General features: G+C 36.0%; 1 protein-coding gene across 1 annotated transcript; it reads left to right on the plus strand.

The window, feature by feature from the left end:
* The first annotated feature begins 11,415 nt into the window (after positions 1–11,415).
* On the plus strand, positions 11,416–14,050 carry lrrc30a (leucine rich repeat containing 30a). The gene has a single exon (XM_051682586.1). It carries the CDS (start codon positions 11,567–11,569, stop codon positions 12,443–12,445), a length of 879 nt encoding a protein of 292 aa, XP_051538546.1. The 5' UTR covers positions 11,416–11,566; the 3' UTR covers positions 12,446–14,050.
* Positions 14,051–25,285: the final 11,235 nt, after the last annotated feature.

The raw sequence follows: 25,285 nt of genomic DNA on the forward strand, positions 1-25,285 counted from the left end.
TTTTATCTCCATTTTCTCCCTCACTGCTGCTGCAGAAGAACTCAGTGAAGAAATTAAAGTGGAGATATTAAAGTGTCTCCAGTGAATGTTCACATTTATTACACAACAGTCCCAACAGGACTTACAAATCAGACTAAAAGAGCTGAATTAAATACATTTTTCCATTTTATTCTCAAGAGATAAAAGGTATTAAATACTTCTCAAAATGAAAAGCTCTATCTCAGTTTCCTCTCGTTTTACACCTTAGTGTCTCTTTTTAAATCGAAGAGATTTTCTGGCCAGAAGTATTTTGTGGTTATAAAATTAAAGTCCCTAAATAGATATGAGGTGGGAGTTAACACTGACAGAGTTGGTGAAGCTACTTTGAAACTGTATCTTACAAGTTACTCTTTAAAAAATGATTATAGCAACACAAGATACTAAGAAAAAATAGCAAACTACACTGGAGCTATTTAAAGATAAAAATATTTGAGATATATAGTCATATAATATAAATGTAATAATATTACTTGATAGTTGTTTATTTAAATAGGGTTACTTTCACTAATTAACTGTTTTACTACAGTATAGTATAGGCTATCCATTGCATGTGCAGTAAAGCCAAAGTAACCACAAAAATAACCATAGTTACTACAGATATGGTTAGTCAAAATATTACTCGTTGGGAAATGTAGCTTGTCGTTACTGGAAAAGCGACACTATTTTGAAAATATAGTGCAACAGTGAAAGTCTGGGTTCTGGAAGTATTTTCCCCATTCATTTCTTCCATAGAGTCTTTTTTGTTTTGTTTTTTTTTGGGCCTTTTTCTCCCAATTTGGAACGCCCAATTCCCAATGTGCTTTTAAGTCCTTGTGGTCATGTAGTGATTCGCCTCAGTCCGGGTGGTGGAGGACGAATCCCAGTTGCCTCCGCGTCTGAGACCATCAACCCATGCATCTTATCACGTGACTTGTTGAGCGCATTGCCACGGAGACGTAGTGTGTGTGGAAGCTTCGTGCCATCCACCACGGCAACCACGTCCAACTCACCATGCGCCCCACTGAGAACGAACCACATTATAGCGACCATGAGGAGGTTACCCCACGTGACTCTACCCTCCCTAGCAACCGGGCCAATTTGGTTGCTTAGGAGAACTGGCTGGAGTCACTCAGCATGCCCTGGGATTCAAACTAGCGAGCTAGCGAACTCCAGGGGTGGTAGCCAGCGTATTTTACCACTGAGCTACCCAGGCCCTATTCTATCAAGAATAAAATCCTTCATAAAAGAGTTTTAAGTCATGAACCGAACCAACCAGCTCTGAGGAGAATCGCAACATCATGAACTTTGTATTGTAGGCAAAAATGTATATGAAAATCGAACATAAAGACAAAGAAACAAGACTGTGTACTTACCGTCATTCATGAGGGAATTACTACAATCCCATGATGCATTGCGAATGATGTCATTGAATAAAAATTGATGGGAATATATAAAACTATTGATTTTAGGTTGTTGATTATAAGTATAGAAACAATATATTTTACGTTTATTGCAAAATATTCCGACATGTAGAAATATATTAGTAGTTTAAGGGTGAAGAAAGACCGACTCGATTAGGTCATTCACAGTAGATCATGGGAGCGCGCGGTCGTTCCAAGGCACGTTTCGCGGGTTTTGTTGGCCACGGCTCTCTGATTGGTGGATCTTTCTCTGCTGTACCATGGGTAATGTAGTTGTTTACCATGAATTCTGCTATCAAACACGATTTTTAAACAATATTTCAAAAGTTGAAATAACGTGGACGGATGGCTTCAACGGAAGCATATACCATCGATGAACAACCTCAGAGCTCACGGTAGATCTGTCTTTAAAGATTTATAAGTTATCATTGAAAATCAATTCGTCTATGGGATAAATGAATGGGATTTTTACTTCCGGAACTCAACTATTGCGCTCTATTGCATTCAGTGGTGCAGAAATGACATACTTCAGCTTTAAAGGAATATTTTGAGTTCATTACAAGTTAAGCTGAATCAACAGCATTTGTGGCATATTATTGATTACCACAAAAATTTCTTTCAACCCGTCCCTCCTTTTCTTTAAAAAAAGCAAAAATCGAGGGGGCCTGGGTATCTCAGCAAGTATTGACGCTGACTACCACCCTTGGAGTCGCAAGTTAGAATCCAGGGCATGCTAAGTGACTCCAGCCAGGTCTCCTAAGCAACCAAATTGGCCCGGTTGCTAGGAAGGGTAGTTGTGCATGGATGCCGCGGAGACATAGTGCGTGTGGAGGCTTCACGCTATTCTCCGCGCTCAACAAGCAACTGATAAGATGCGCGGATTGACGGTCTCAGATGCAGAGGCAACTGAGATTCGTCCTCCGCCACCCGGATTGAGGCGAGTCATTACGCCACCACGAGGACTTAGAGCGCATTGGGAATTGGGCATTCCAAACTGGGGAGAAGGGGGGTGGGGGGCTAAAATGTGTGTTCCAGTGCGACACTTACAATGGAAGACATTGGGGCCAATGCGTAAACGTTAAAATACTGTTTCAAAAGTATAGCCACAAGACATAAATTATATGTGTGTTAACATGATTTTACTGTGATAAAATTACTTACAAATAATTTCTGTAAGACTCCAAATAAAAACAATAAACACAGTGTGTGAACATCACATGCGGCTCTCATGAGACTTAACTGGGAGGTTTCCTTCTAGACATGTAAATATATATATATATATATATATATATATATATATATATATATATATATATATATATATATTATTATTATTTTTTTTTTTTTGCTTTCTTAGCATTTTTTTGCATTCTTTGCATTGTTTTGAACATAATGTTTTACGTGTGACCATAAAGGGCAATTTAGACCCTACACATAAACTGATTTTATTGTAATTGTTTCATATGATTTAAAATGGTGATCAGTGTATTGAAAATAACTTTTCATCTTTTCATCTCTGTAACCATGTATCCCTGTTATCTTTTTGGAATCAGATGCATGTAGTGTTTATAATAGATAAGTGATGTATTTTAAAAGTTGGTCAGAAATAAAATTGTTGGAGGATACCTAGATTTTTCATTCTTTCTGACAAACAGCCATAAAAGGGAATGTGAATTATGGTATGTATGCAACATTTTGAAATTGCAGCATACAGTGTTTATTATAATGGGGCATATACTGTAGCTTTCGCAACCCAATACTCACAACTCATGAGTACTTTTAAATGAGCTACTCTTTTACTCTTACTTGAGTAGTTTTTAGGACAGTTACTTTTACTCTACTACATTTTTGGGAAGTAAAAGTACTTTTACTTGAGTAGGATTTTTTCAGTACTCTTTCCACCTCTGCTGATTACAAACAGCGATTAAAATATTAAGAGCACTTATGAGGGTCTTAAGAATCTAAACAGGTGGAACATCTTACCACTGTAACCAGGCCAGATTGTTTACAGGTTTATTATTAGTTTGTTTATTATTTACTTACAAGTTTATGGATTCAGCCGTTATCTCTTATGTTCTCACCATAAAATAAAAATGTTCTTAAATGCACATTTCAACGAATCCAGGGCATGCTGAGTGACTCCAGTCAGGCTTCCTTAGCAACCAATTGGCCCGGTTGCTAGGGTGGGTAGAGTCACATGGGGTAACCTCCTCGTGGTCACTATAATGTGGTTCGCTCTTGGTGGGGCACGTGGTGAGTTGTGCGTGGATGCTGCGGAGAATAGTGTGAAACCTCCGCACGTGCTATGTCTCCATGGTAACGCGCTCAACAAGCCAAGTGATAAAATGCGTGGATTGACGGTCTCAGACTCGGAGGCAACTGAGATTCGTCCTCAGCCACCCGGATTGAGGCGAGTCACTACACCACCACAAGGACTTAGAGAGCATTGGGAATTGGGAATTTGGCATTCCAGATTGAGGAGAAAAAGGGGAGAAAAAAAGAAATAAAAAATTTACATTTCAAGAGGCTTTGACTGTAGTGTTGAAAATTTCTTCGCATAAATCAAATGACAGTTGTGTATGCTTTCGGGGATCTTAAAACATGATAGTACACAAAGAGAAACCAGAATGTGTTCTTAAATTACATTTTATGTCTAGTTACACAATATATTCTATTTAGACACTCCTGGACGAAACCCAGAGATCATTGTGTCTGTCAGTCACTGGTGTTGTGTGACCTACATTTATGATCACTCCAACCAGGGACGGATTAACCACCGGGCAGATTGGGCCATTGCCCACGGGCCTCTAAACCCAAAAGGCCCCGAGCTCTAAATCAATGATTTATTTATTTTGAGATATCTATTATAAATCCACGTAAATGTCAGCCTTACGTGAAATACCATTTGTTCGGCCAAATGTATGCTGGACGACAGCAGTGCGAGCACAGTTACTCGAGTGCGTGCTCAGGGAATCTGTTTCTCACAGGTGCAGTTTATTTGAAGGACTACAGAGAACAGCGTCTGATTTATAAAACACTCCCAAACACAAAGATAAGGTGCAGTTTACCCTGGCTGTGTACAAAGCTGATGGTTTAAATTCATATAAGCGACAGAATTCGTGCAACAGTATAGAGGACTTTAAGATGTTAAAGTCCTGCATACATTTAATGTTTAATGATAAAGAGAAAGGTGCCTTAATACCCTAAATATGTGCACGGTAACCATTTGTAATATTAGGTTGAGAGTTCACGGTTATTCTGTTATTTGTCGGGAGTCGGGACTCGGGAATAAAGAAGGTTTATTGCCATGGATACGTCAAACACAATCTCAGATTGCAGGGAATAAAGTGCACAGTCAGCTATGAGCCTAAATAGCACAATACATAGATCTTCAAATGATAAAATCTAATTGAAGTCGAACAAAAATAATCTCTGTTACTGCCTGCAACACAGTAGGCCTATTCTTAATCAATGGAAAATGCGTAATTCTGCCTGGGCAGGTTCACTTTCCATGAGGCCGCGAACGCTACGGATTATAGGTCTTCTTCGGGATGCTTTGATTTTTAAATGATTCAGCATTTAACTTGTGTAATAATTGTCTGCACACCAGAGCAAAAGGTGGAAAAACACTCACCATTTATCAAATGCTGAAACTTTGCCAGGTGAAAAACAATCTGGAATCATGTGTAACAGTTACATTAAGTCCTCTTTGCAACCTGAACTTCATCAGAATGTCGATTGGTGACATCAGCGCTAAAAAAGCTTCATGAATTGCAACAAATGGAGAAACAGAACACAAGTGCCTCGAGATGTGTTATAAATATTATAAAAGTTATTTTAAACTTAACACAGTGTCTGGGCGGTACACTGAAAAAAGGAAGTTGTGGCTCAACGATCAAAGACGTCTGTCCAGTGTATGTTTACATGGCCTCGGCGCACATGTTAACAGCCCGTAACTTGCCCTATAGCCTTCTTGAAAAACTGACCCGAACCTGGCCCAAAACCTGTAGGTTTGTCGGGTACCGTTGGACTCAGATTGGGTTGAAGACCTCTAAACACATGCAGAATAACTGAATGGTGATTTTGGTATTTCAATACCATGCACATCCCTATATATAACGCATGATTTTGCATCGGTAATAATTAAAAAATACATATAATTGGCTGTGTAAGACATTGCTCCAAACGTTTCTTCCATCAGTTTGAAAAATCCAATCAAATCTGGCAAGGGTCCTGTAACGTGTAAAAGTGAACGTAGTCACGTGATACGTCATGGGGGCCTCCATGGTGTACCGGCCCATGGGCCTCTCAGTTCTAAATCCGTCCTTGATTCCAACATCAACATGTGAAGACATCATAGACAGATGAACGTTCAGTCGGAGTAAAAGCTAAATGATTTTTTTAACTTTTAGATCTTTCCATTTAAGTAGCTTTAAACGTTCTGTGGTGACATCAACAGTATTGCTAAATCGATCTTCAACAGTCAAACTTGATTTGTTTTTAATTTGATTCACTAGATAATTTGTTAAACTGCTTTTGCATAATGAGACAAGCCAATTACTGATCGTTATATATAAACACAACACTGATGTGAACTTTGGATTTTGGCTTGAAATAAACTGTTTTCCTCTGTGTGTGCATTTCTATTCTGGGTGGAATGTCACAGTTTTCTGATTATTTGGCAACGGGCCGTGGTCAGATGCCAAGATCCTTCAACAGATGTCCCACAAATGCCACTTGATATTGTACCTCATACAAACACCATTTATAACCCTTTAATCCTCATCTGTGGCCATTTAATACAGTGAGAAATAATTAGGAAAGTTACAGGGTACTTCAAGTTTAAACTGCTGAAGGCAACATCCGTGTTTTTAAGTCAGCAGTAGAAAAGTGAGATTGATCTTTATATTTTCATGCATAAAGACCTTGTGTGAGGAAAATACAGTTATTGTGTTATATCATAAAGACAACATGGCGTTTGCAAAATTAAATAATTGGCTTTAATATTTTCATTGTACTAAAGCCAAATTATATCAGACTGAATAATGTTGTAAATTTCGTTCTGTTCAATCACGCAAAGTGATTGTATCTGTCAGAGGGTGGGGGGAGACAAAGGGACCCAAACGCAGAGGGAAAGAGTCAATGAGTTTATTAACAACAACGTTTGTAAACAAGGACAGGCGCACCCAGCACCGGCTGCAGTGATGTGTCAAAAGCTATAGCCGCTCAGCGGGCTAAGGAATGAGTGTGTTAGTATGATGAGTGCATACGTTGTGGAAGTCAGGAGCAATCCGAAGTGAGTCTGTTGAAGCTGGTGTGGTGCGAAGCAAAGTCCAGGCGAGTTTCTCCCCCGACACGCGGGCAGAGACCGAGGAATCCTCCTCCAAGTGAACTGGGCAATAATACTGGTGAAGGCGAACAGGAATGCTCAAATTTTGAAAGTCAAGTAGTCAAGTCATTTTTATTTGTATAGCACTTTTCACTACACACATCGCTTCAAAGCAGCTTTACAGAAAATGAAGCTGTAATATCTGTAATATCCCGATGATGATCCCGACACAGACCGAAACTGAACCAGACAGGAAGTCAGGACCCAGACACCATACTCCAGACACGAAACAAGACAGACCGAAAAGCGCACAGCAGGGAATAAAACCGAAATCGCGTGCTCACACAAAGACAGACAACGAAACACAACACAGACGTGGGATGATAATGCCACGGTCCTGTCAGACCAAATCTCAGACTGACAGAGTGACAGGACCATGACACAAAGTTCCTGCAAACTATTTGTGTGTCTATATAGTTTGTTTACATGCATGTAACTCAGTATAGAAACAAATTCCAGTCTCAAACTACTCAAGGGATTTGATCTATAATTATTATATCATAACTTCATAACATAACATCAATTCATAACATCAAAACTTAACAACATATAATAACATAACACAACATCATCACAACATAACATCATAACATAACATCATATCATAACATACCTACATAACATCATCACAACATAACATAACAACATAACATGATATGACATGACATAACATGACATCATATCATATCATATCATATCATAACATCATAACATAACATAACATACCTACATAACATCATAACATGACATGACATGACATCATATCATATCATAACATCATAACATAACATACCTACATAACATCATCACAACATAACATCATAACACACAACATAACATCATAACATAACATCATATCATAACATAACATACCTACATAACATCATCACAACACAACATCATAACATTACAACATAACATCATAACATTACAACATAACATCATCACATCATTACATAACATCATAATATAACATATTAACTTATCAAAACATCATAACATAACATCATATCACAACATATCAACACATCACACCATCATAACATAACATCATAACATATATAGCCTCTATAACCTGATATAGTGCATAATCACAACATAACATAACATCATTACATACATCATTACATAACATCACATCACAACATAACATTAACTTATCATCAAAACATCATAACATAACATCATATCACAACATATCAACATATCACACCATCATAACATAACATCATAACATATATAGCCTATATAACCTGATATAGTGCATAATCACAACATAACTTCATAACATAACATAATGTACCTACATAACATCATATCATAACATTGTCACAGCATATCAACACATCATACCATCATAACATAATATCATAACATATATAGCCTATATAACCTGATATAGTGCATAATCACAACAAAACTTAATAACATAATATGACATAACATACCTACATAACATCATCATAACAAAACATCATAACATAACATCATATCATAACATCATCACAACATAACATAACATAACATAACATAACATAACATAACATAACATAACATAAACTAATAACTTAACATCATCACATCACATCCCATCAAATCACAATGCCAGCACCAAGTGAAAAACCAAAGTGAAATAAAGTTTCTAAAGTCTATTAAAGCAGGCTAACTTTATCATAAACTGTTGTTCAATGTATAACTTGGACTTCACACTTGACTTTATTTTGGGTCAAGAGTGAGGTTCATGAGGGTGGACAACGCCATCATATTTCTCCCCCAGAAAAGGGCATCCTCCAGCCTGAACACTATAAAGGGTAGTTATCACTAACTGCTCAGACTTGAGTGACAAGAACAACTGCAGAGGAGTGCTGTAACTCAGTAAGTGTTGCCACAGCAATGTTGTTTGACACCGTGAGATGTTTCCAATCCTCTCTCGGCCCCTGGACAGTCAGCATACTTCCTCAGACTGACTCCCGTACACAAACATGCATGTGTGTTTTTGAGGAGCATTCACAGAGAGCCTCCTCCAGGCGGATGTCCAAATCATAACGTAACGTAACGTAACGTAACAACATAACATAACATAACATAACATAACATAATATAACACACCTACATAACATAACATAACATAACATAACATAACATAACATAACATAACACACCTACATAACATAACATAACATAACATAACATAACATAACACAACATAACATAACATAACATAACACACCTACATAACATAACATAACATAACATAACATAACATAACATAACATCACCAGGGTTGGGAGGGTTACTTTTGAGATGTATTCCACTACAGATTACAGAATACATGCTGTAAAATGTAATTTGTAACGTATTCCATTAGATTACTCAAGGTCAGTAATGTAATCTAAATACTTCGGATTACTTCTTCAGCACTGGTAGATTTTTTCACTTGTTTTGACTATAAAAACTCTGTCAGTACAGTAAGACAAAATACACATGTTAAAAATACATTCTCTGAAAAATATAAATATCTTATGCATCAATCAAATTGATCTTGTTTTAAGGATTTTTAGATATTTTTACAGGAAAACAATAAAAATATTATTATCAAGAATATGATTTTTGCCCTAATTTCTTGATAAAAAAAACATGATCGTGTCTGGTAACATGTGCATGTAAAATGGCTAGAAATAGCATTTTAGTTTAGCGTAAAGCTGACAATTTACACAAGGTTTATTTCTATTTCTTCTGCTCCAAACTTACTTCAAACTTACTTCTCTGTCTGCTCGTATGAATGTAACACATCATAAGAAAATGTTTCACCGCTGTTCAAATGCACTTTGGATCACATCATTTATATGTATAAATGTTTTCCATCTGAAAGGACTAAATATTAAATTAAACAAATGGCAATAAAATGCAAAGTAATGTCTTCAGTAATCAAAATACTTTTTAAGTGTAACTGTATTCTAATTACCAATGATTTAAACTGTAACTGTAGTGGAATACAGTTACTTATATTTTCTATTTTAAATACGTAATCCCATTACATGTATTCCGTTACTCCCCAACCCTGAACATAACATAACATAACATAACATAACATAACATAACATAACATAACATAACATAACATAACAACATAACAACATAACATAACAACATAACAACATAACAACATAACATAACATAACATAATATAACATCATAACATAAAACAACATCATAACATAACATCACAACATAACATATTAACTTATCAAAACATCATAATATAACATCATATCACAACATATCAACTCATCACACCATCATAACATAACATCATAACATATATAGCCTATATAACCTGATATAGTGCATAATCACAACATAACTTCACATCATAACATAACATAGCATAACATAGCATAACATAACATAACATAACATAACAACATAAAACAACATCATAACATATTAACTTATCATCAAAACATCATAACATAACATCATATCACAACATATCAACTCATCACACCATCATAACATAACATCATAACATATATAGCCTATATAACCTGATATAGTGCATAATCACAACATAACTTCACATCATAACATAACATAGCATAACATAACATAACATAACATAACATAACAACATAAAACAACATCATAACATATTAACTTATCATCAAAACATCATAACATAACATCATATCACAACATATCAACTCATCACACCATCATAACATAACATCATAACATATATAGCCTATATAACCTGATATAGTGCATAATCACAACATAACTTCACATCATAACATAACATAACATAACATAACATAACATAACATAACACACCGACATAACATCATAACATAACATAACATCATCACAACATAACATACCTACATAACATCATCACACAGGGGCAAACTGGGAAGAGAAATTGGCCCAAATGTTGTTTAGTGGGGGGGCTTTTCTGCATATTGCGGCACCATTTTGCGGCCCTCCTCAGGCAGTCACGGCCCGTTCGGCATAACGCGGTGGCCCGTTTCAGCTTATCACCGCCCATTCAGCCCAGTCCTGGTTCTCCCTATGGCCAATCCACCCCTGTCATCACATCATAACATCATAACATAAACTAATAACTTAACATCATCACATCGCAATGCCAGCACCAAGTGAAAAACCAAAGTGAAATAAAGTTTCTAAAGTCTATTGAAGCAGGCTAACTTTATCATAAACAGTTGTTCAATGTATAACTTGGACTTCACACTTTACTTTATTTTGGGTCAAGATTGAGGTTCATGAGGGTGGACAACACCATCATATTTCACCCCCAGAAATGGGCTTCCTCTACTCTGAACACTATCAAGGGTAATTATCACTAACTGCTCAGACTTGAGTGACAGGAACAACTGCAGAGGAGTGCTGTAACTCAGTAAGTGTTGCCACAGCAATGTTGTTTGACACCGTGAGATGTTTCCAATCCTTTCTCGGCCCCTGGACAGTCAGCATACTTCCTCAGACTGACTCCCGTACACAAACATGCATGTGTGTTTTTGAGGAGCATTCACAGAGAGCCTCCTCCAGGTGGATGTCCAAAGTATTTGTGATGCCACACAGCTCAGTGAACGTCCTTTGCATTTCTTCACCTCTTGTTGACGCTACTTGGCTGCAGTGTGCGTGAGACTCTTGCAAAAGACATAAGGAATATATTCTCTAAATGACAAAGAGAATCTAGTGGCGAAGGAGAGCAGAAATGGGAGGAAAGCAATCAAAGAATATACCAGACAAGGAGGTGAATCAATCTGGAAGAAAGAGCGCTGCTCAAGATGAAAACCTTCCGACAGTCGACCAGATCCGTAAGCACACGATCAGACACTTCGGCTACAACGTGCTCAGTTTGGCTCGCCGTGGAATGGTTGAACTTCCAGAGGAATTATGGGAGCTGACAGAACTGCAAAAACTCAACTTATCGCTTAACGTCCTCCGATTCATGCCGTCCTCTTTGGGTTCACTGCAGAATCTGGTGGTGCTCAATCTGTGGGGGAATCAGCTGACCAGCTTGCCTCCTGAAATCGGCCAACTCAGGAACTTGAAGGTTCTCTTTGCATACCGCAACCATTTAAGTGAAGTTCCTGAAGAACTGGGCTACTGCACGAAACTGGAGGTGTTGAGTCTGGCCAATAACCAGCTCACTGGACTCCCAGTGTCCTTGTCGGCCCTCACCGGACTGAGAAAGCTTAACCTGAGTCACAATCAAATTACTTATATCCCTGGGTGTGTGTACACCATGAAAAACCTCGTGTTTTTGCAGCTGGCCTGCAATAGACTTGAAAACATCGCCGATCAGATCCAGGCATTGGCCAACCTGAAGATCCTCATCGTAGAGGGCAACTGCATTCACTCACTTCCCAAGATGCTTTGCTGTCTCACCAAGCTGGAGCTTCTGAATGTGGACTTTAATGATATTCAAAATGTGCCAGAGGAGATGCATCAGTTGAGATGTCTGGAGAAGTTGGCATGCCACCCGCTGGATAAAGGTCTCCATATTATGCACAATCCCCTTCTGAAGCCCATCAAAGACGTTCTGGATGGAGGTCTCCAAGCGCTCTACAGCTATTTGAAGGCTACGTGAAATACGATAGAGGAGTCTTGGAATAACCTGAGTGAAGTGACTTCATGAAGGACTCTCATTGAGAATAATTTTTTTGACTGCTATTAGAGCTCATTTTAGAAACATTTTGTTTTCTTGTTGACACAGAAAACATTACATTAGCCTACTATTCTGGATTTTTGATAGCAATGTAAAGTCATCAAAGTATATTTTTTTATCATATTATATCATTAACTGATATTTACGAAATATATAATTACATCTGAAAATGGCTTTATTAAAAAAAGTACAAAATTAAAGATTTTCTGAAGAGTGCCTTTAGGTGTATTTAAACGAGATCTTCAAAACAAAGACAATAACGGACTTCAAAAGAGGGTCGTAAAGTCACACAAACATCTCTCTGAGCCAGTTGCTCATATTGAAATGATGAGTGGCAGTATTGAGATCTGAGACAGAGGGCACGTTCAAGGCTTTACAGGAGGACACTAAAACAAAACGACACCAAGCTTAACGATCAATGATTTCCTCTTTCCTTTGTGCGGTTCCTTGTGAGCTCTGACATGCTGATTTCTGCTTCTCACCTCGATCTGCAAAAAGCCCCTGGAGAGAAAGACTTGCTGTAGCTGTAGCCAAACACCATAGTACAAACAGAGTAAAAGTACCTCCATTACTGAGAGAGAAAGGTCAGTCTCCCCAGCTCGAGTCTCTGACCTCTTTATTGAACAAGTTCAGTTTGTTTTCCTGGAAATTGATGAATTCCGCTTTGATGATTTATTGTGTTTCTTATGTCAAAGACCAGATTCAAACAGCTTTAAAGCTGTGGTCGTTTTGATCTTATTAGAGAAATAGAGAAATACATGTGAGATACATTTGAAGAAAAGTATGATTTTTAAGTTCTCTTTGAATAATTAATGCTCACATGTAAAAATATTCTATGCACTAAATCCGTATTATAAAGCCTTTAATGCGATATTGTCTCTCTGATTTTTTTCTATCAAGAAATAAAGACCACTACATAAAATGTAACATGGTCTCTGCCAAAATAGACCTTCAGCACAATAGCGGCATCTTTGATTTTTGACGGGAATGAAAATGACGCTGTGAGAGATGGACTTTCTGTCTCTTCAATGACACGCACTGTATCATGCTATAAAAAGCTCCTAGAGCACATCTAACTTATATTGTCTGGAGTTCTTTTGTTTACTGAAATTTCTTGGAAAAATATTTGTTCTATGTTTTGTCAGTGGAACTATCTAAAATCACTTTAAACAACTGTAAAACCTATTGAAGTGACTGTACGTCCATCCCTCACAGCCTCATTGTCATTCCCGCCAAAATCAAAGATGGCGCTATACTGTGAATAAGCTATTACAGTTATTCTAAGTAAAGTAATATAATAAATGTAATATTATTATTTTAATGGTGAACTGTGTAAATATTATAACTTGATATTAGCCACCACTGTTCAGAAGAGATCCAATAGTATTAACAATAGTGACTTGGTTTGTTACCATCATACTTTTGTAAAGAAGCATAAGAAGAAGTCTTAATCTTGATTCATATTGTTGATTTTTTATGAGAGCAGCGGTGCACAGTGAGGCTATTTTTCTCTCTTTTTAATGCAATAAAAGGACTTTGAAATCAACATTTGTTTGAGATTGTAGTTTTGTCACTCGATTGCCCCGTTTCAGTAGAAGTCAGACCAGCAGTACAGCTTGTAACTGTCAATGGAAAATATATACGTACAGTGTGTGTGTGTGTATATTAGTGTGTGTGTGTGTGTGTGTGTGTATATATATATATTAAGATGATGTTTTGACATGGTGAAATAGGTGTTTAAGAAAAATGTGAAAATGATTTTTTACCATTTAGGAAATAAATTCAAAGTTGTTTGCAGTCACGATCACAGAGATTAAATATTAATGCTGATATGATCGCCTTTGACAGAACATACTATAAACTTTTGCTGATGTGACTGATATGACTCTCCAAAATCATTCAGATGAAAACTTTATTGGGGTGTATGACAAAATTCAGCTTCCAAGACACAAATTAAACCTACTGGAATAAATGACATCATTAACGTAAACTTCCAACTTAAAATAATGAATCAGTTTTTGACCGAGTTTATGTGAGAATTCAGGGAGACATCAACACAAAACTATGTAATGCACAGGAATCTATGATGAAGTGATATATATCAGGGTCAGAAATGAATGAGGGCTCGGGGCAAAAAATGTCCCTGCAATGATTTTCTTTGTTTTTCTTCTATTTTCTGCACTCTTAGAAGAAAAGGTTCCATATAGAACCCAAAAGGGTTCTATCACTTGCTTCATATTTTGAACCCCTAAAAGGTTCTAAATAGAACCCTTTTTAAGAGTTCCATCAAAAGAACCCTAAGGGGTTCTATGAGCCAAGTGCAAAGGTTCCATATAGAACCCAAAAGGGTTCTATCACTCGCTTCATATTTTGAACCCCTAAAAGGTTCTAAATAGAACCCTTTTTAAGAGTTCCATCAAAAGAACCCTAAGGGGTTCTATGAGCCAAGTGCAAAGGTTCCATATAGAACCCAAAAGGGTTCTATCACTTGCTTCATATTTTGAACCCCTAAAAGTTTCTAAACAAAACCCTTTTTAAGAGTTCCATCAAAAGAACCCTAAGGGGTTCTATGAGCCAAGTGCAAAGGTTCCATATAGAACCCAAAAGGGTTCTATCACTCGCTTCATATTTTGAACCCCTAAAAGTTTCTAAATAAAACCCTTTTTAAGAGTTCCATCAAAAGAACCCTAAGGAGTTCTAGGAGCCAAGTGCAAAGGTTCCATATAGAACCCAAAAGGGTTCTATCACTCGCTTCATATTTTGAACCCCTAAAAGTTTCTAAATAAAACCCTTTTTAAGAGTTCCATCAAAAGAACCCTAAGGGGTTCTTTAAGCCAAGTGCAAAGGTTCCATATAGAACCCAAAAGGGTTCTATCACTCGCTTCATATTTTGAACCCCTAAAAGTTTCTAAATAAAACCCTTTTTAAGAGTTCCATCAAAAGAACCCTAAGGAGTTCTAGGAGCCAAGTGCAAAGGTTCCATATAGAACCCAAAAGGGTTCTATCACTCGCTTCATATTTTGAACCCCTAAAAGTTTCTAAATAAAACCCTTTTTAAGAGTTCCATCAAAAGAACCCTAAGGGGTTCTTTAAGCCAAGTGCAAAGGTTCTATATAGAACCTTTTAGGGGATGCCAACATGGAATCGTAACATTTGGTTTTTGTTTAGTTTTTACATTTCGTTTTTGTTTTAGTTTTGTTATATGTGAATTAAAAAGTTCATATGCAAAAAGAGTGCAAAAAGCGTTCTTTTTTGTTTTGTTTTTTTGTAAAACCCCAAAGAACCTTTTTTTCTAAGAGTGTATTCTAGGCCTAGGTATACAAACAGAAACATAAGGAATAATCACTCAGATTGAGAATTTATGTTAATAAATTGATTAAATTATAGTATTTGTCATTATTTTCAATTATATGATGCCCTCGTAAAGGCAAAAAATGCCCTTGAGATCCAAATCTAAGGAGCAAATACTGCCCCTTAATGGAAAAGTAAATAAATATTTATTTAATAAAAACATTAAGTATACATCCAGACTTGTTCTGCTCTCTGTGTGTTAAATCTTTATTATTTCATGAGAGTCAGTCGAGCAATCAAACCTTCCAGGCAAAAACTTCAGTTTTGAACAAACATCGGCTCTCAGTGCATCTCAATGTTTGAACACTGAAAAATATGCATAAACTGTGTTTTTATTGCAAAAATAAGTATACAAGTACAGAAAATACATATAAAATGTAGCTTTGTTTGTATGGGTTTGTAGGGTTAGGGCTATAAATTTCATGAAAACTCCATCCATAACCACCCTTAGGAAAATAAAATTAAGAAGAGATTCTTTTAATATCTCAATTGTTTTGCATGATTTCATCTGGCCAGAGGAAACACAATCAAATCTTCTGTGAACACTGAACCTCTCTATCAACACTGACATCGTCTCGGCGGAGTTCAGGCACGCCGGTGGGTTACAAACACCTCCAGAGCCCCTCCTGACAAACCCCAGTGTAAAGCAGCTTCAAGCCCAGACACGATCTGCTGCAGAGAGTCTGATGTGAAAACTGTTGTGACATTTTTGCAAAATGACATTACGTGATTCATCACACGTATCGCGGCAGTTCTGGGTGAAATGTCCACTGTGTGGCGCTAAAAGCGAGTTAAATGTTCTCTTAAACAGATGAGGGTTTTAAAGGGTTTTAAAACCGACATCCCTACCCTAAACTTTAAACCTAAACTGAGCTACCCAGGCCCCCTTTCCATCATGTTTAATTCAATTACATCATTCGCAATGCTTCGTGGGTTAAGTACGCAGTCTTGAATCTTTGTCTTTTTGTCTGATTTTCAGATCAACAAATGACATGTTTTATAATGTTGTGATTCACCTCATAGCTAGTCGGTTTGGTTCATGACTTAAAACTCTTTTATGAAGGATTTTATGTATTCCCTATGAAAAAAATTAATGGGAAAAATACTCTTGGAACCAAAACAGCTCAAAACTGTGTTTGCTTGAGTTGCATTATGTTGCTGCAAAGGACTGCAGTCCATTAAACTACTATGTTGATGCATTTGCAACTTTTGCATGAATTGCACGTTTCCTTATTAACATGTTCTATACTACACTGGCTGACCCGGTGAAAACCATTGAGTTTGTGTATGAGCAATGACAGTTTTACTAATGAGGAGAGTATTGAATGTGTGTGTTTGTGTGGTGGCAGTAGATAACAGTCACCTTGAGCTGGCCTATAATGGGCTGTTCTCGCATACACTGAGATTTTTGGATTGATTCTGGGCCTGTGCCTTGAAGTCATTTGTTTGTGTGAATCGGTGACCTCTCCTCAGGTTATTGCACCAGCAGGGTCAGTTATCTGGAGGAGAAAGACGCTCTTGGCCTGCTCCTATTTCATTTTCCTCATCTTGTTCTTCCTGGACGCTGATTAAACTACTTTGTCTTTGTCAGCTGTGTTCTGGATTTTGGATGCAGTAGATTTGGACCTGTTTGCCTTCGTTTCTTTGTGTGTCTTTAGGTTCATTTCTCACTGCAGCGGTGCTTCCTCATTGATTTAACAGGAAGGAAACATTCCAAATTTTAAGAGTGGAAGATTCGTTCAGTCTCGAGAACATTTTATTGATAAAAATGTTGTATTCACCCGAGAGTGAAAGATCAAAATTTTTGGTCAGTTTCCCTGGAAGAGAAAGAGTGCACATTTTATATCTACTAAAGTTTTTGTCAACTTTTAGGTGTGCACTAGTACAGATTTCAATCTGGAAACAGGGGCTGGAAGGGGACTTTTTCATTCTGCTGTCTAAAGTTTGGTTGGAAATCACGATATTAATGACTGTAAGATGTAAAAAAACGAATCTATTTTTATTTGTTGTTTTTATTAGTTGATTTAGTTAATTAAAAGATATTTATAGAACCTTTAGCTTGCGTAAGGCCATATTCTCTGTAAATGCTTTGGAACAATATTTACTGGGAAAAGAACTTTACAGATATATTTTTAATTTAATTGAAAATGTTTCTCTCCAGGTTTACACATCTAACATTAATAGTTAAAATAAGATAAGTAAAAAGATACACTGTAAACTTAATAATAAATGAAAAGTTATTAAAAATACTTTCAGAGATAATATTTTATACATAGCCTAATATTTTAAAAGAATTCAATACAAGTTCAGCTCAGTCAACAGCATTTGTGGCATAATATTGATTACCACAAAAATTACTTCGACTCATCCCTCCTTTTCTTTTTCTTTTTTAATTTTCTCCCCTTTTCTCCCAATCTGGAATGCCCAATTCCCACTACTTAGTAGCTCCTCGTGGTGGCGCGGTTACTCACCTCAATCCGGGTGGTGGAGGACAAGTCTCAGTTGCCTCCGCTTCTGAGACCGTCAATCTGCGCATCTTATCACGTGACTCGTTGTGCATGACACCGCGGAGACTCACAGCATGTGGAGGCTCATGCTACTCTCCACGATCCACGCACAACTTACCACACGCCCCATTGAGAGCGAGAACCACTAATCACGACCACGAGGAGGTTACCCCATGTGACTCTACCCTCCCTAGCAACCGGGCCAATTTGGTTGCTTAGGAGACCTGGCTGGAGTCACTCAGCACACCCTGGATTCAAACTCACGCGACTCCAGGTGTGGCAGCGTCCCTCCTTTTCTTTAAAAAAAGCACAAATGTGTGTTCCAGTGAGACACTTACAATGGAAGTCAATGGGGTCAATCTGTAAACATTAAAATACTCACTGTTTCAAAAGTATAGACACAAGACGTAAACAATATGTGTGTTAATATGATTTTACTGTGATACAATCACTTATTAACCTTTACTGCATAAAATGATACACAATTTTACAACAAAAACTCTAAAACGACCTTAAAAATGATGATTTAACCCTAAACGCAAACATCAGGTCTTTAGAGACCCAGGACCTCGCTCCACCCCCTGTACCTCATCCATTTTTTTGGAGTTGTGCCCACATCTCTTTAGTATTCCTCAGTTATTAATAGTGTGACACACAAAAAATGGCAAAGTTGCAAAAAAAAAAAAAAAAACTTCCATAAATTTTATTTTTTATAATTATTTCATATCTATTTAAGTTTATTATCTTAGGATATCTATTTTTTTGTGTATTACAAGAGGAACGAGTACTATGTTCATACAAATAAATACTGTATCACGTTGAATTTCTGTGCAACAGTGCTGTTCTATATTTGTCCTGATTTGGTGCATAATCTCTTTAATTTATGAAAAATAAAACATGAAAATATATTTCATTTTATTGTTTTCTAATTGTCTTAAAAATATTTTTACAATTTTACACTATCTGGGCATTTTGTCCATTCATTTGTGATAGATATAAGTGCCGGGTCTCTAAAGACCCAAATATGTAAGAGTGTTTGGGAAAGTTGCCATGCATTTAAGGGTTAAACAACTTTACAGCTCAAATAATAGAAGTTTTATGTTTTAATGAAGTTGTAACAGAAGAATTAATGTAAGTGCTTTTATAAAATTATAAGCTTCACATTTCTGCCTGTCAATTAGAGGTAGACCGATATATCGGTTTTACCGATTAATCGTTGCAAATAGTTGCTTTTTGAACTATCGGTTATCGGCATAACATAAAACGGCATAACCAATAGTACCAAAAAGCAACTATCGGCACCGATATAAAACCGATATATCTGTCTACCTCTTATATATATATATATATATATACTGTAAAACAAATCCTGTTAAATTTACAGTAAAAAAACTTGCAGCTGTGGTTGCCAGAAATTTACTGTAAAAAATACGGTAACCACTAGGGATGGGCGGATCGATACTAAAGTATCGATATTTCCGATACTCATGTGGTATCAAGAATATTGATCCTCACATAAGAATATCGTTTCTGAAGTTGTTTTTTTTAACTAGTGATCTTATTATTTAGATAACATTAATATTAATGCATTTCGTGTGCTTCAAAATGGAAAAAAATTAATATATTAGCGAATTGTTGCATGGCAACAGAACTATTTTTTCTTCCGTTCATCTTGACACATAGAAATGCTAAAATACACCAGCAGACAGCGCTCACCCTCACAGCGCTCGTTCAAAGATGGAGCAGTGCTTCCCTGAGATAATGACTGAAAAACAGCATCTGGAGTTATTCACACCGAGTAATGGCAAACCTAAATATAACATGTATTATAATGGGCTTGTGTGACAATTTTTACAGGTTTATTTAAATTCAGAGTTGTTAAAACATTGATAATGATCTTTAATCCTCGTTAATGATACTCTTATGAAAACTACCCATGCATTTACTGTAGTAATATTGTATTAATCATGACTAGTAACCACGACTGTAGTAACCATGTTTTTTTTGGCAGTAACCATGGTTTTACTACGGCATTACTGTAGTATCCATATGGTAACTTGGTTTTAGTAATAGTGATCATATAATAATATCTATGGTTCATTTTGTGGTTTTATATGTTGCTTATACTTATTTTTAAAGGGTAAACAAAGCAGCCTAATCATTTACTGTTTAGGCCTATAAATATATATAATTAAGTAATAATTTAAGTTACTAATTTTATCCAAAGAATTCATAAAAATTCAGTTTATTAGAGGTATCAGTATTGGTATCGATATCGGCGATATTGGCCTAAAAGTACTTGGTACTGGATCGAAAAGAAAATAAGTGGTATCGCCCATCCCTAGTAACCACGTTTCAGGCTTATTATTAAATAATAAACTTGATATATTAACCTTCTGAAACTGTAAAAATCTGCTTTTCACTTTATAATGTATTGTTAATCACTGTAGTAATTACAGAAGAGCACATGATGACATGAATCATTAACAGTGACCCTCAGGAATAATGATCAATAAACATGTCGAGACGTTATCACACACACACTAAATCACACACACACACACTAAACACCATCAGGATAACATATGTGAAATTAAAATAATGCAGTAAACATTAACTAAACTACATATAACGCAGAACACCCCAATGAACATAACGGATATTAAAAATAAGAAACAGAACTATTCACATGAAATATAATGAAATGAACTGGGTCACACATGGAATTCTGGGAACACCCGATTATTGTTTTTCACCGTAATTGTAACAATAATTTACTGTAAAAAGTACATGAACTCTCTTGTTAAACATAATATAAATTTTTACTGTTAATTATGCAGAAAATCATACTTTTTACATTTTAAAAAATATATATTTTTACAAAATGTTACCGTAAAACTACATGTATTGTTTTTTTTAAAATATATTTTAAAAAATTATTGTATATTTTAAAGTAACTACACGTTAACCAATGAAAGTTTTTTTACTGTAGCATTTTTACAGTCTTTTACTGTTCAAATTATGAAAATGTTTTACAGTGTATATATATATATATATATATATATATATGTATGAGTAAATAAACCTTATATGATTGATAATAATACACATGGTGTTGACATTTTCTTAGTAATTATTTACTAAGAATAAATATTTTTTCCTCATGTTTTTATTCCTCATTAATAAACCTCATCTGGTGACACATATACATCTAAACTCTTCATCTGTTGAATATATTGGCTGTAAAAATGGTAAATACTTGCATAAATAGCATCGTAAGTTAGCCAAGTCCCTTTTGTATTTCAGGCTTGTTTTAAGTTGGAAGTCCCCCGTAATGTACCAATACTTAATTTTTGTAGTTATTATTGAGATTTTGGTTTCACAAGAAACTGCTTTTGGGATTTTATGCATTTTGGACTCTTGTAGCCTCAGTGTATGTGCCCTTCATAGTAAGGAAAGACCAATAATTTTTTTTAATCATTTTATAAATTGATTTTAAAATTTCCTTTGTGGCCTTTCACACCACCTTAGTTATCAGTATCTGCAAAATCCACTAACGGTCGACCGCTACTTTAAACCCGCCAACAATTGACCCCATTGACTTCCATTGTAAGTGTCTCACTGGAACACAGATTTGTGCTTTTTTAAAGCAAAGGAGGGACGAGTCGAAATAAAATTGTTGTGGTAATCATCAATATGCCACAAATGCTGTTGATTGAGCTTAATAATAACAACAACCACTAAATAGTTTACTCTAGTTTTGTAAAAAGAAGCACCATTTAACCATAAGGAACTTTCTTGGTATATCACTTACTCATGGTTCACCGCCGTTTGTTTAAATTGAGTTTTTTTTGAATGAACGTGATGTCTCCTTTGCTCCCGAGGGATTATGGGATAGTAAAGTGTCCAGTCGATACGCACTAAATAATCTCACCGGATGTAGTAGGTCATCCGAGTATTTCTCGTTTACTATTTTATGAATATTGAGGATCTGAAAAACGTTCTCCATTGACATACAGTTTTTGGCACACTATATAGTAAATAGTAAAGAAGTATGCATGTTCAGACACAGCCGGGATCCTCTGCAAGGGGATAATCATATTTAAGAGTCCTTGGCATCAAAAAAGCATATACAGTAGATGATCTTAAAGCTGCAGACATGTACTAAAGACTGATGCCATCTGACTCCAGTGTAAATTCTGCCCTCTAGTGGTGAACTGATGTTATAACAGTCCTGAATCACATCTGACCTGCAACAACACAAAGGATGTGTAAGCAATGCTGTGCAGGATGTCCACCAACATTCAACTTTTCACCTTTAAATTTCTATGATCATGTCACCAAAAATACTTCAGCTTGCAGTTTTAAATGTCAAAGCACCACCAAATCAGATGCAAAAGGGATTTTACTTTAATCATAGTAATAGGAATCTTACTGTATATCATCATATACTGTATAATCAACTGCATTTGAGTTAGTAGCACAAGTTAAGCTCAATCGATAGTGTTTGTAGCACAATGTTGTTTGTTGTAAACTGCGACCATGAGCCGGTTCTGTTCTATGAGCGAATGTATAACATAAGCAAAGCTTTATAAATGACACACATTGATTAACACACCTGAACCCTTCTCTATTTGTCCTTTGTCCTCTTAATCAATACAATCTGTTGTAAATGCAGAAAATGCATTGAATTTTGATTTTGAAATAAAGTAAAAAGGCTCAATGAACAACATAATAAAGGGGATTATTGAAATAAATAGATGTCCTTCATGTCTGCATGCTTTCAGTCAGGCTTGATATGACCATTCATTTGACCCATGAATAGATAGAAGAGGTAGACTGAAAGATGAATAGAGAGAAGAGATGTTTTGAAGCAATCAAAGGCCTTGAGCAACTTCTGTTGCATTAGTAGAATAATGAAATGCAGGTTTTCTCCTGCCATAAAGTACAATTCAAAGACCATATATAAAATCTATAAAATCATCCACACTGACATGCAGCTAAGAAAGAGCCAGTGGACCCAGTTTTTTAGCCAGTTACCTGAGTTGTAAATGTCATCTGAATAACCACTCTGGTGCCGCACAAAATTACAGGACTTAAAAAATAGGACTTAAATATTGATCTGTTTCTCACCCACAGCTATCATGTTACTTCTGAAGACATGGATTAAACCACTGGAGTCGTATGGATTGCTTTTATGCTGCCTTTATGTGCTTTTTGGAGCTTCAAAGTTCTGGTCACCATTCACTTGCACTGTATGGACCTACAGAGATGAGATATACTCCTAAAAATCTTCATTTGTGCTCTGCAGAAGAAAGAAAGTCATACACGTCTGGGATGGCATGAGGGTGAGTAAATGATGAGAGAATTTTCATTTTTGGGTGAACTATCTCTTTAAGTTTGAGATGTTTATCATTATCCTGTGATGTTCTCTCTTTTGTTTCCTCCAGGTATAATTTCCCAGTTACTTCAGAAAATGACAATGAGACACAACAACATCACTTGCAGTTCACTGATTTTTGTGGAGTTTGTTTATCTTTACTGTGTCTGACCTTGTTAAAGGAATATTCCAGGTTTAGTACAGGTTAAGCTCAATCAACAGCATTTGTGTCATAATGTTGATTACCACAAAAATGTATTTCCACTCGTCCCTCCTTTTCTATAAAAAAGCACAAATGTGTGTTCCAGTGAGACACTTACAATGGAAGTCAATGGGGTCAATCTGTAAACATTAAAATACTCACTGTTTCAAAAGTATAGACACAAGACATAAACAATATGTGTGTTAACATGATTTTACTGTCATAAAAATCACTTACTAATCACATCTGTGGAAAGTTAGAGCCAATTTTACAACTTCCTTGCCATGATGATGTAATGTCAACAAACCCTAAAACCCTGAAACGACTGTAAAAATGACGATTTAACCCCTTATACTCTGGTGCATTTTTGAGCTGCTGCCCGTAATTTTTCACACTCAAATTTAAAAGCTCCCTATTCACACATACTGTGGACTAATTGCAAAAAATTGGTCTCATTTTTCAGAGAACCCCCCCAAATAAAAAGAAAGACTCTGATTATTCATAAATAATATTGTATGTGTTTATAATCTTATGATAAACAGAAAGTAAAAAAAAAAAAAAAAAAAAAAAAATTGTTTGTTGTCCTAAATTTGTAAACATGTAATTCTGGTTCTGTTCACTCTATCTCACTTTGAAAAGTCTCATTTTATTCCAATAGATGGCAGCAAGCACTAAAAATATATATTTTTTTCTCTTTCACATTCCATCACAATATACAGATCTGAAATGTAGGTGGCGCTCTAACGCATTTTATCCCTCACAGATGTGCTCGTCCATAGACATTCAGTCTAATTTTCAGTTCAAGCAACACCCTCATTATTTCATTGAATATCTCGTCCTCTGAGTGGACTAGAAGCTCAATCTAGGTGTCATTAGAAAGCTTTATGATGATATATAATGTTTTACCATCAATAGTTGAAAATATATTTTTCTGATTATTTGTTTTGCATGCATTTCCTTCTGGATGGCATATTTTGTTCTGACATCTAAGATATAACATTGGATTATTCACACAAGTAAGCTCACAGACAAGTAAACAATGGCTTATTTTTTAGAAACCTTCCTAAGGTAAAAGCAGATATAAAGCTTTTAATTATTTGGGGCTTACAGCAGCAGTTATTGGAGCATAAATAGACGTTTGTATTTGATGACTTACAGAAATCATATTTCACTTAGTGATTCTTTTGAAAATCTTTTAAACTGTGGTATTAGTGCAACAAAATAAACTATACAGTCACATTCCTGAGAGTGAGAGCTTTCATTTGATATATGAGTTGTCTATTTGTGTGTTATGTGAAGGATTTTTATTTTCATGTAAATAT

This window comes from Myxocyprinus asiaticus, chromosome 41, assembly GCF_019703515.2.
Source record: "Myxocyprinus asiaticus isolate MX2 ecotype Aquarium Trade chromosome 41, UBuf_Myxa_2, whole genome shotgun sequence".
NCBI classification, from domain to species: domain Eukaryota; kingdom Metazoa; phylum Chordata; class Actinopteri; order Cypriniformes; family Catostomidae; genus Myxocyprinus; species Myxocyprinus asiaticus.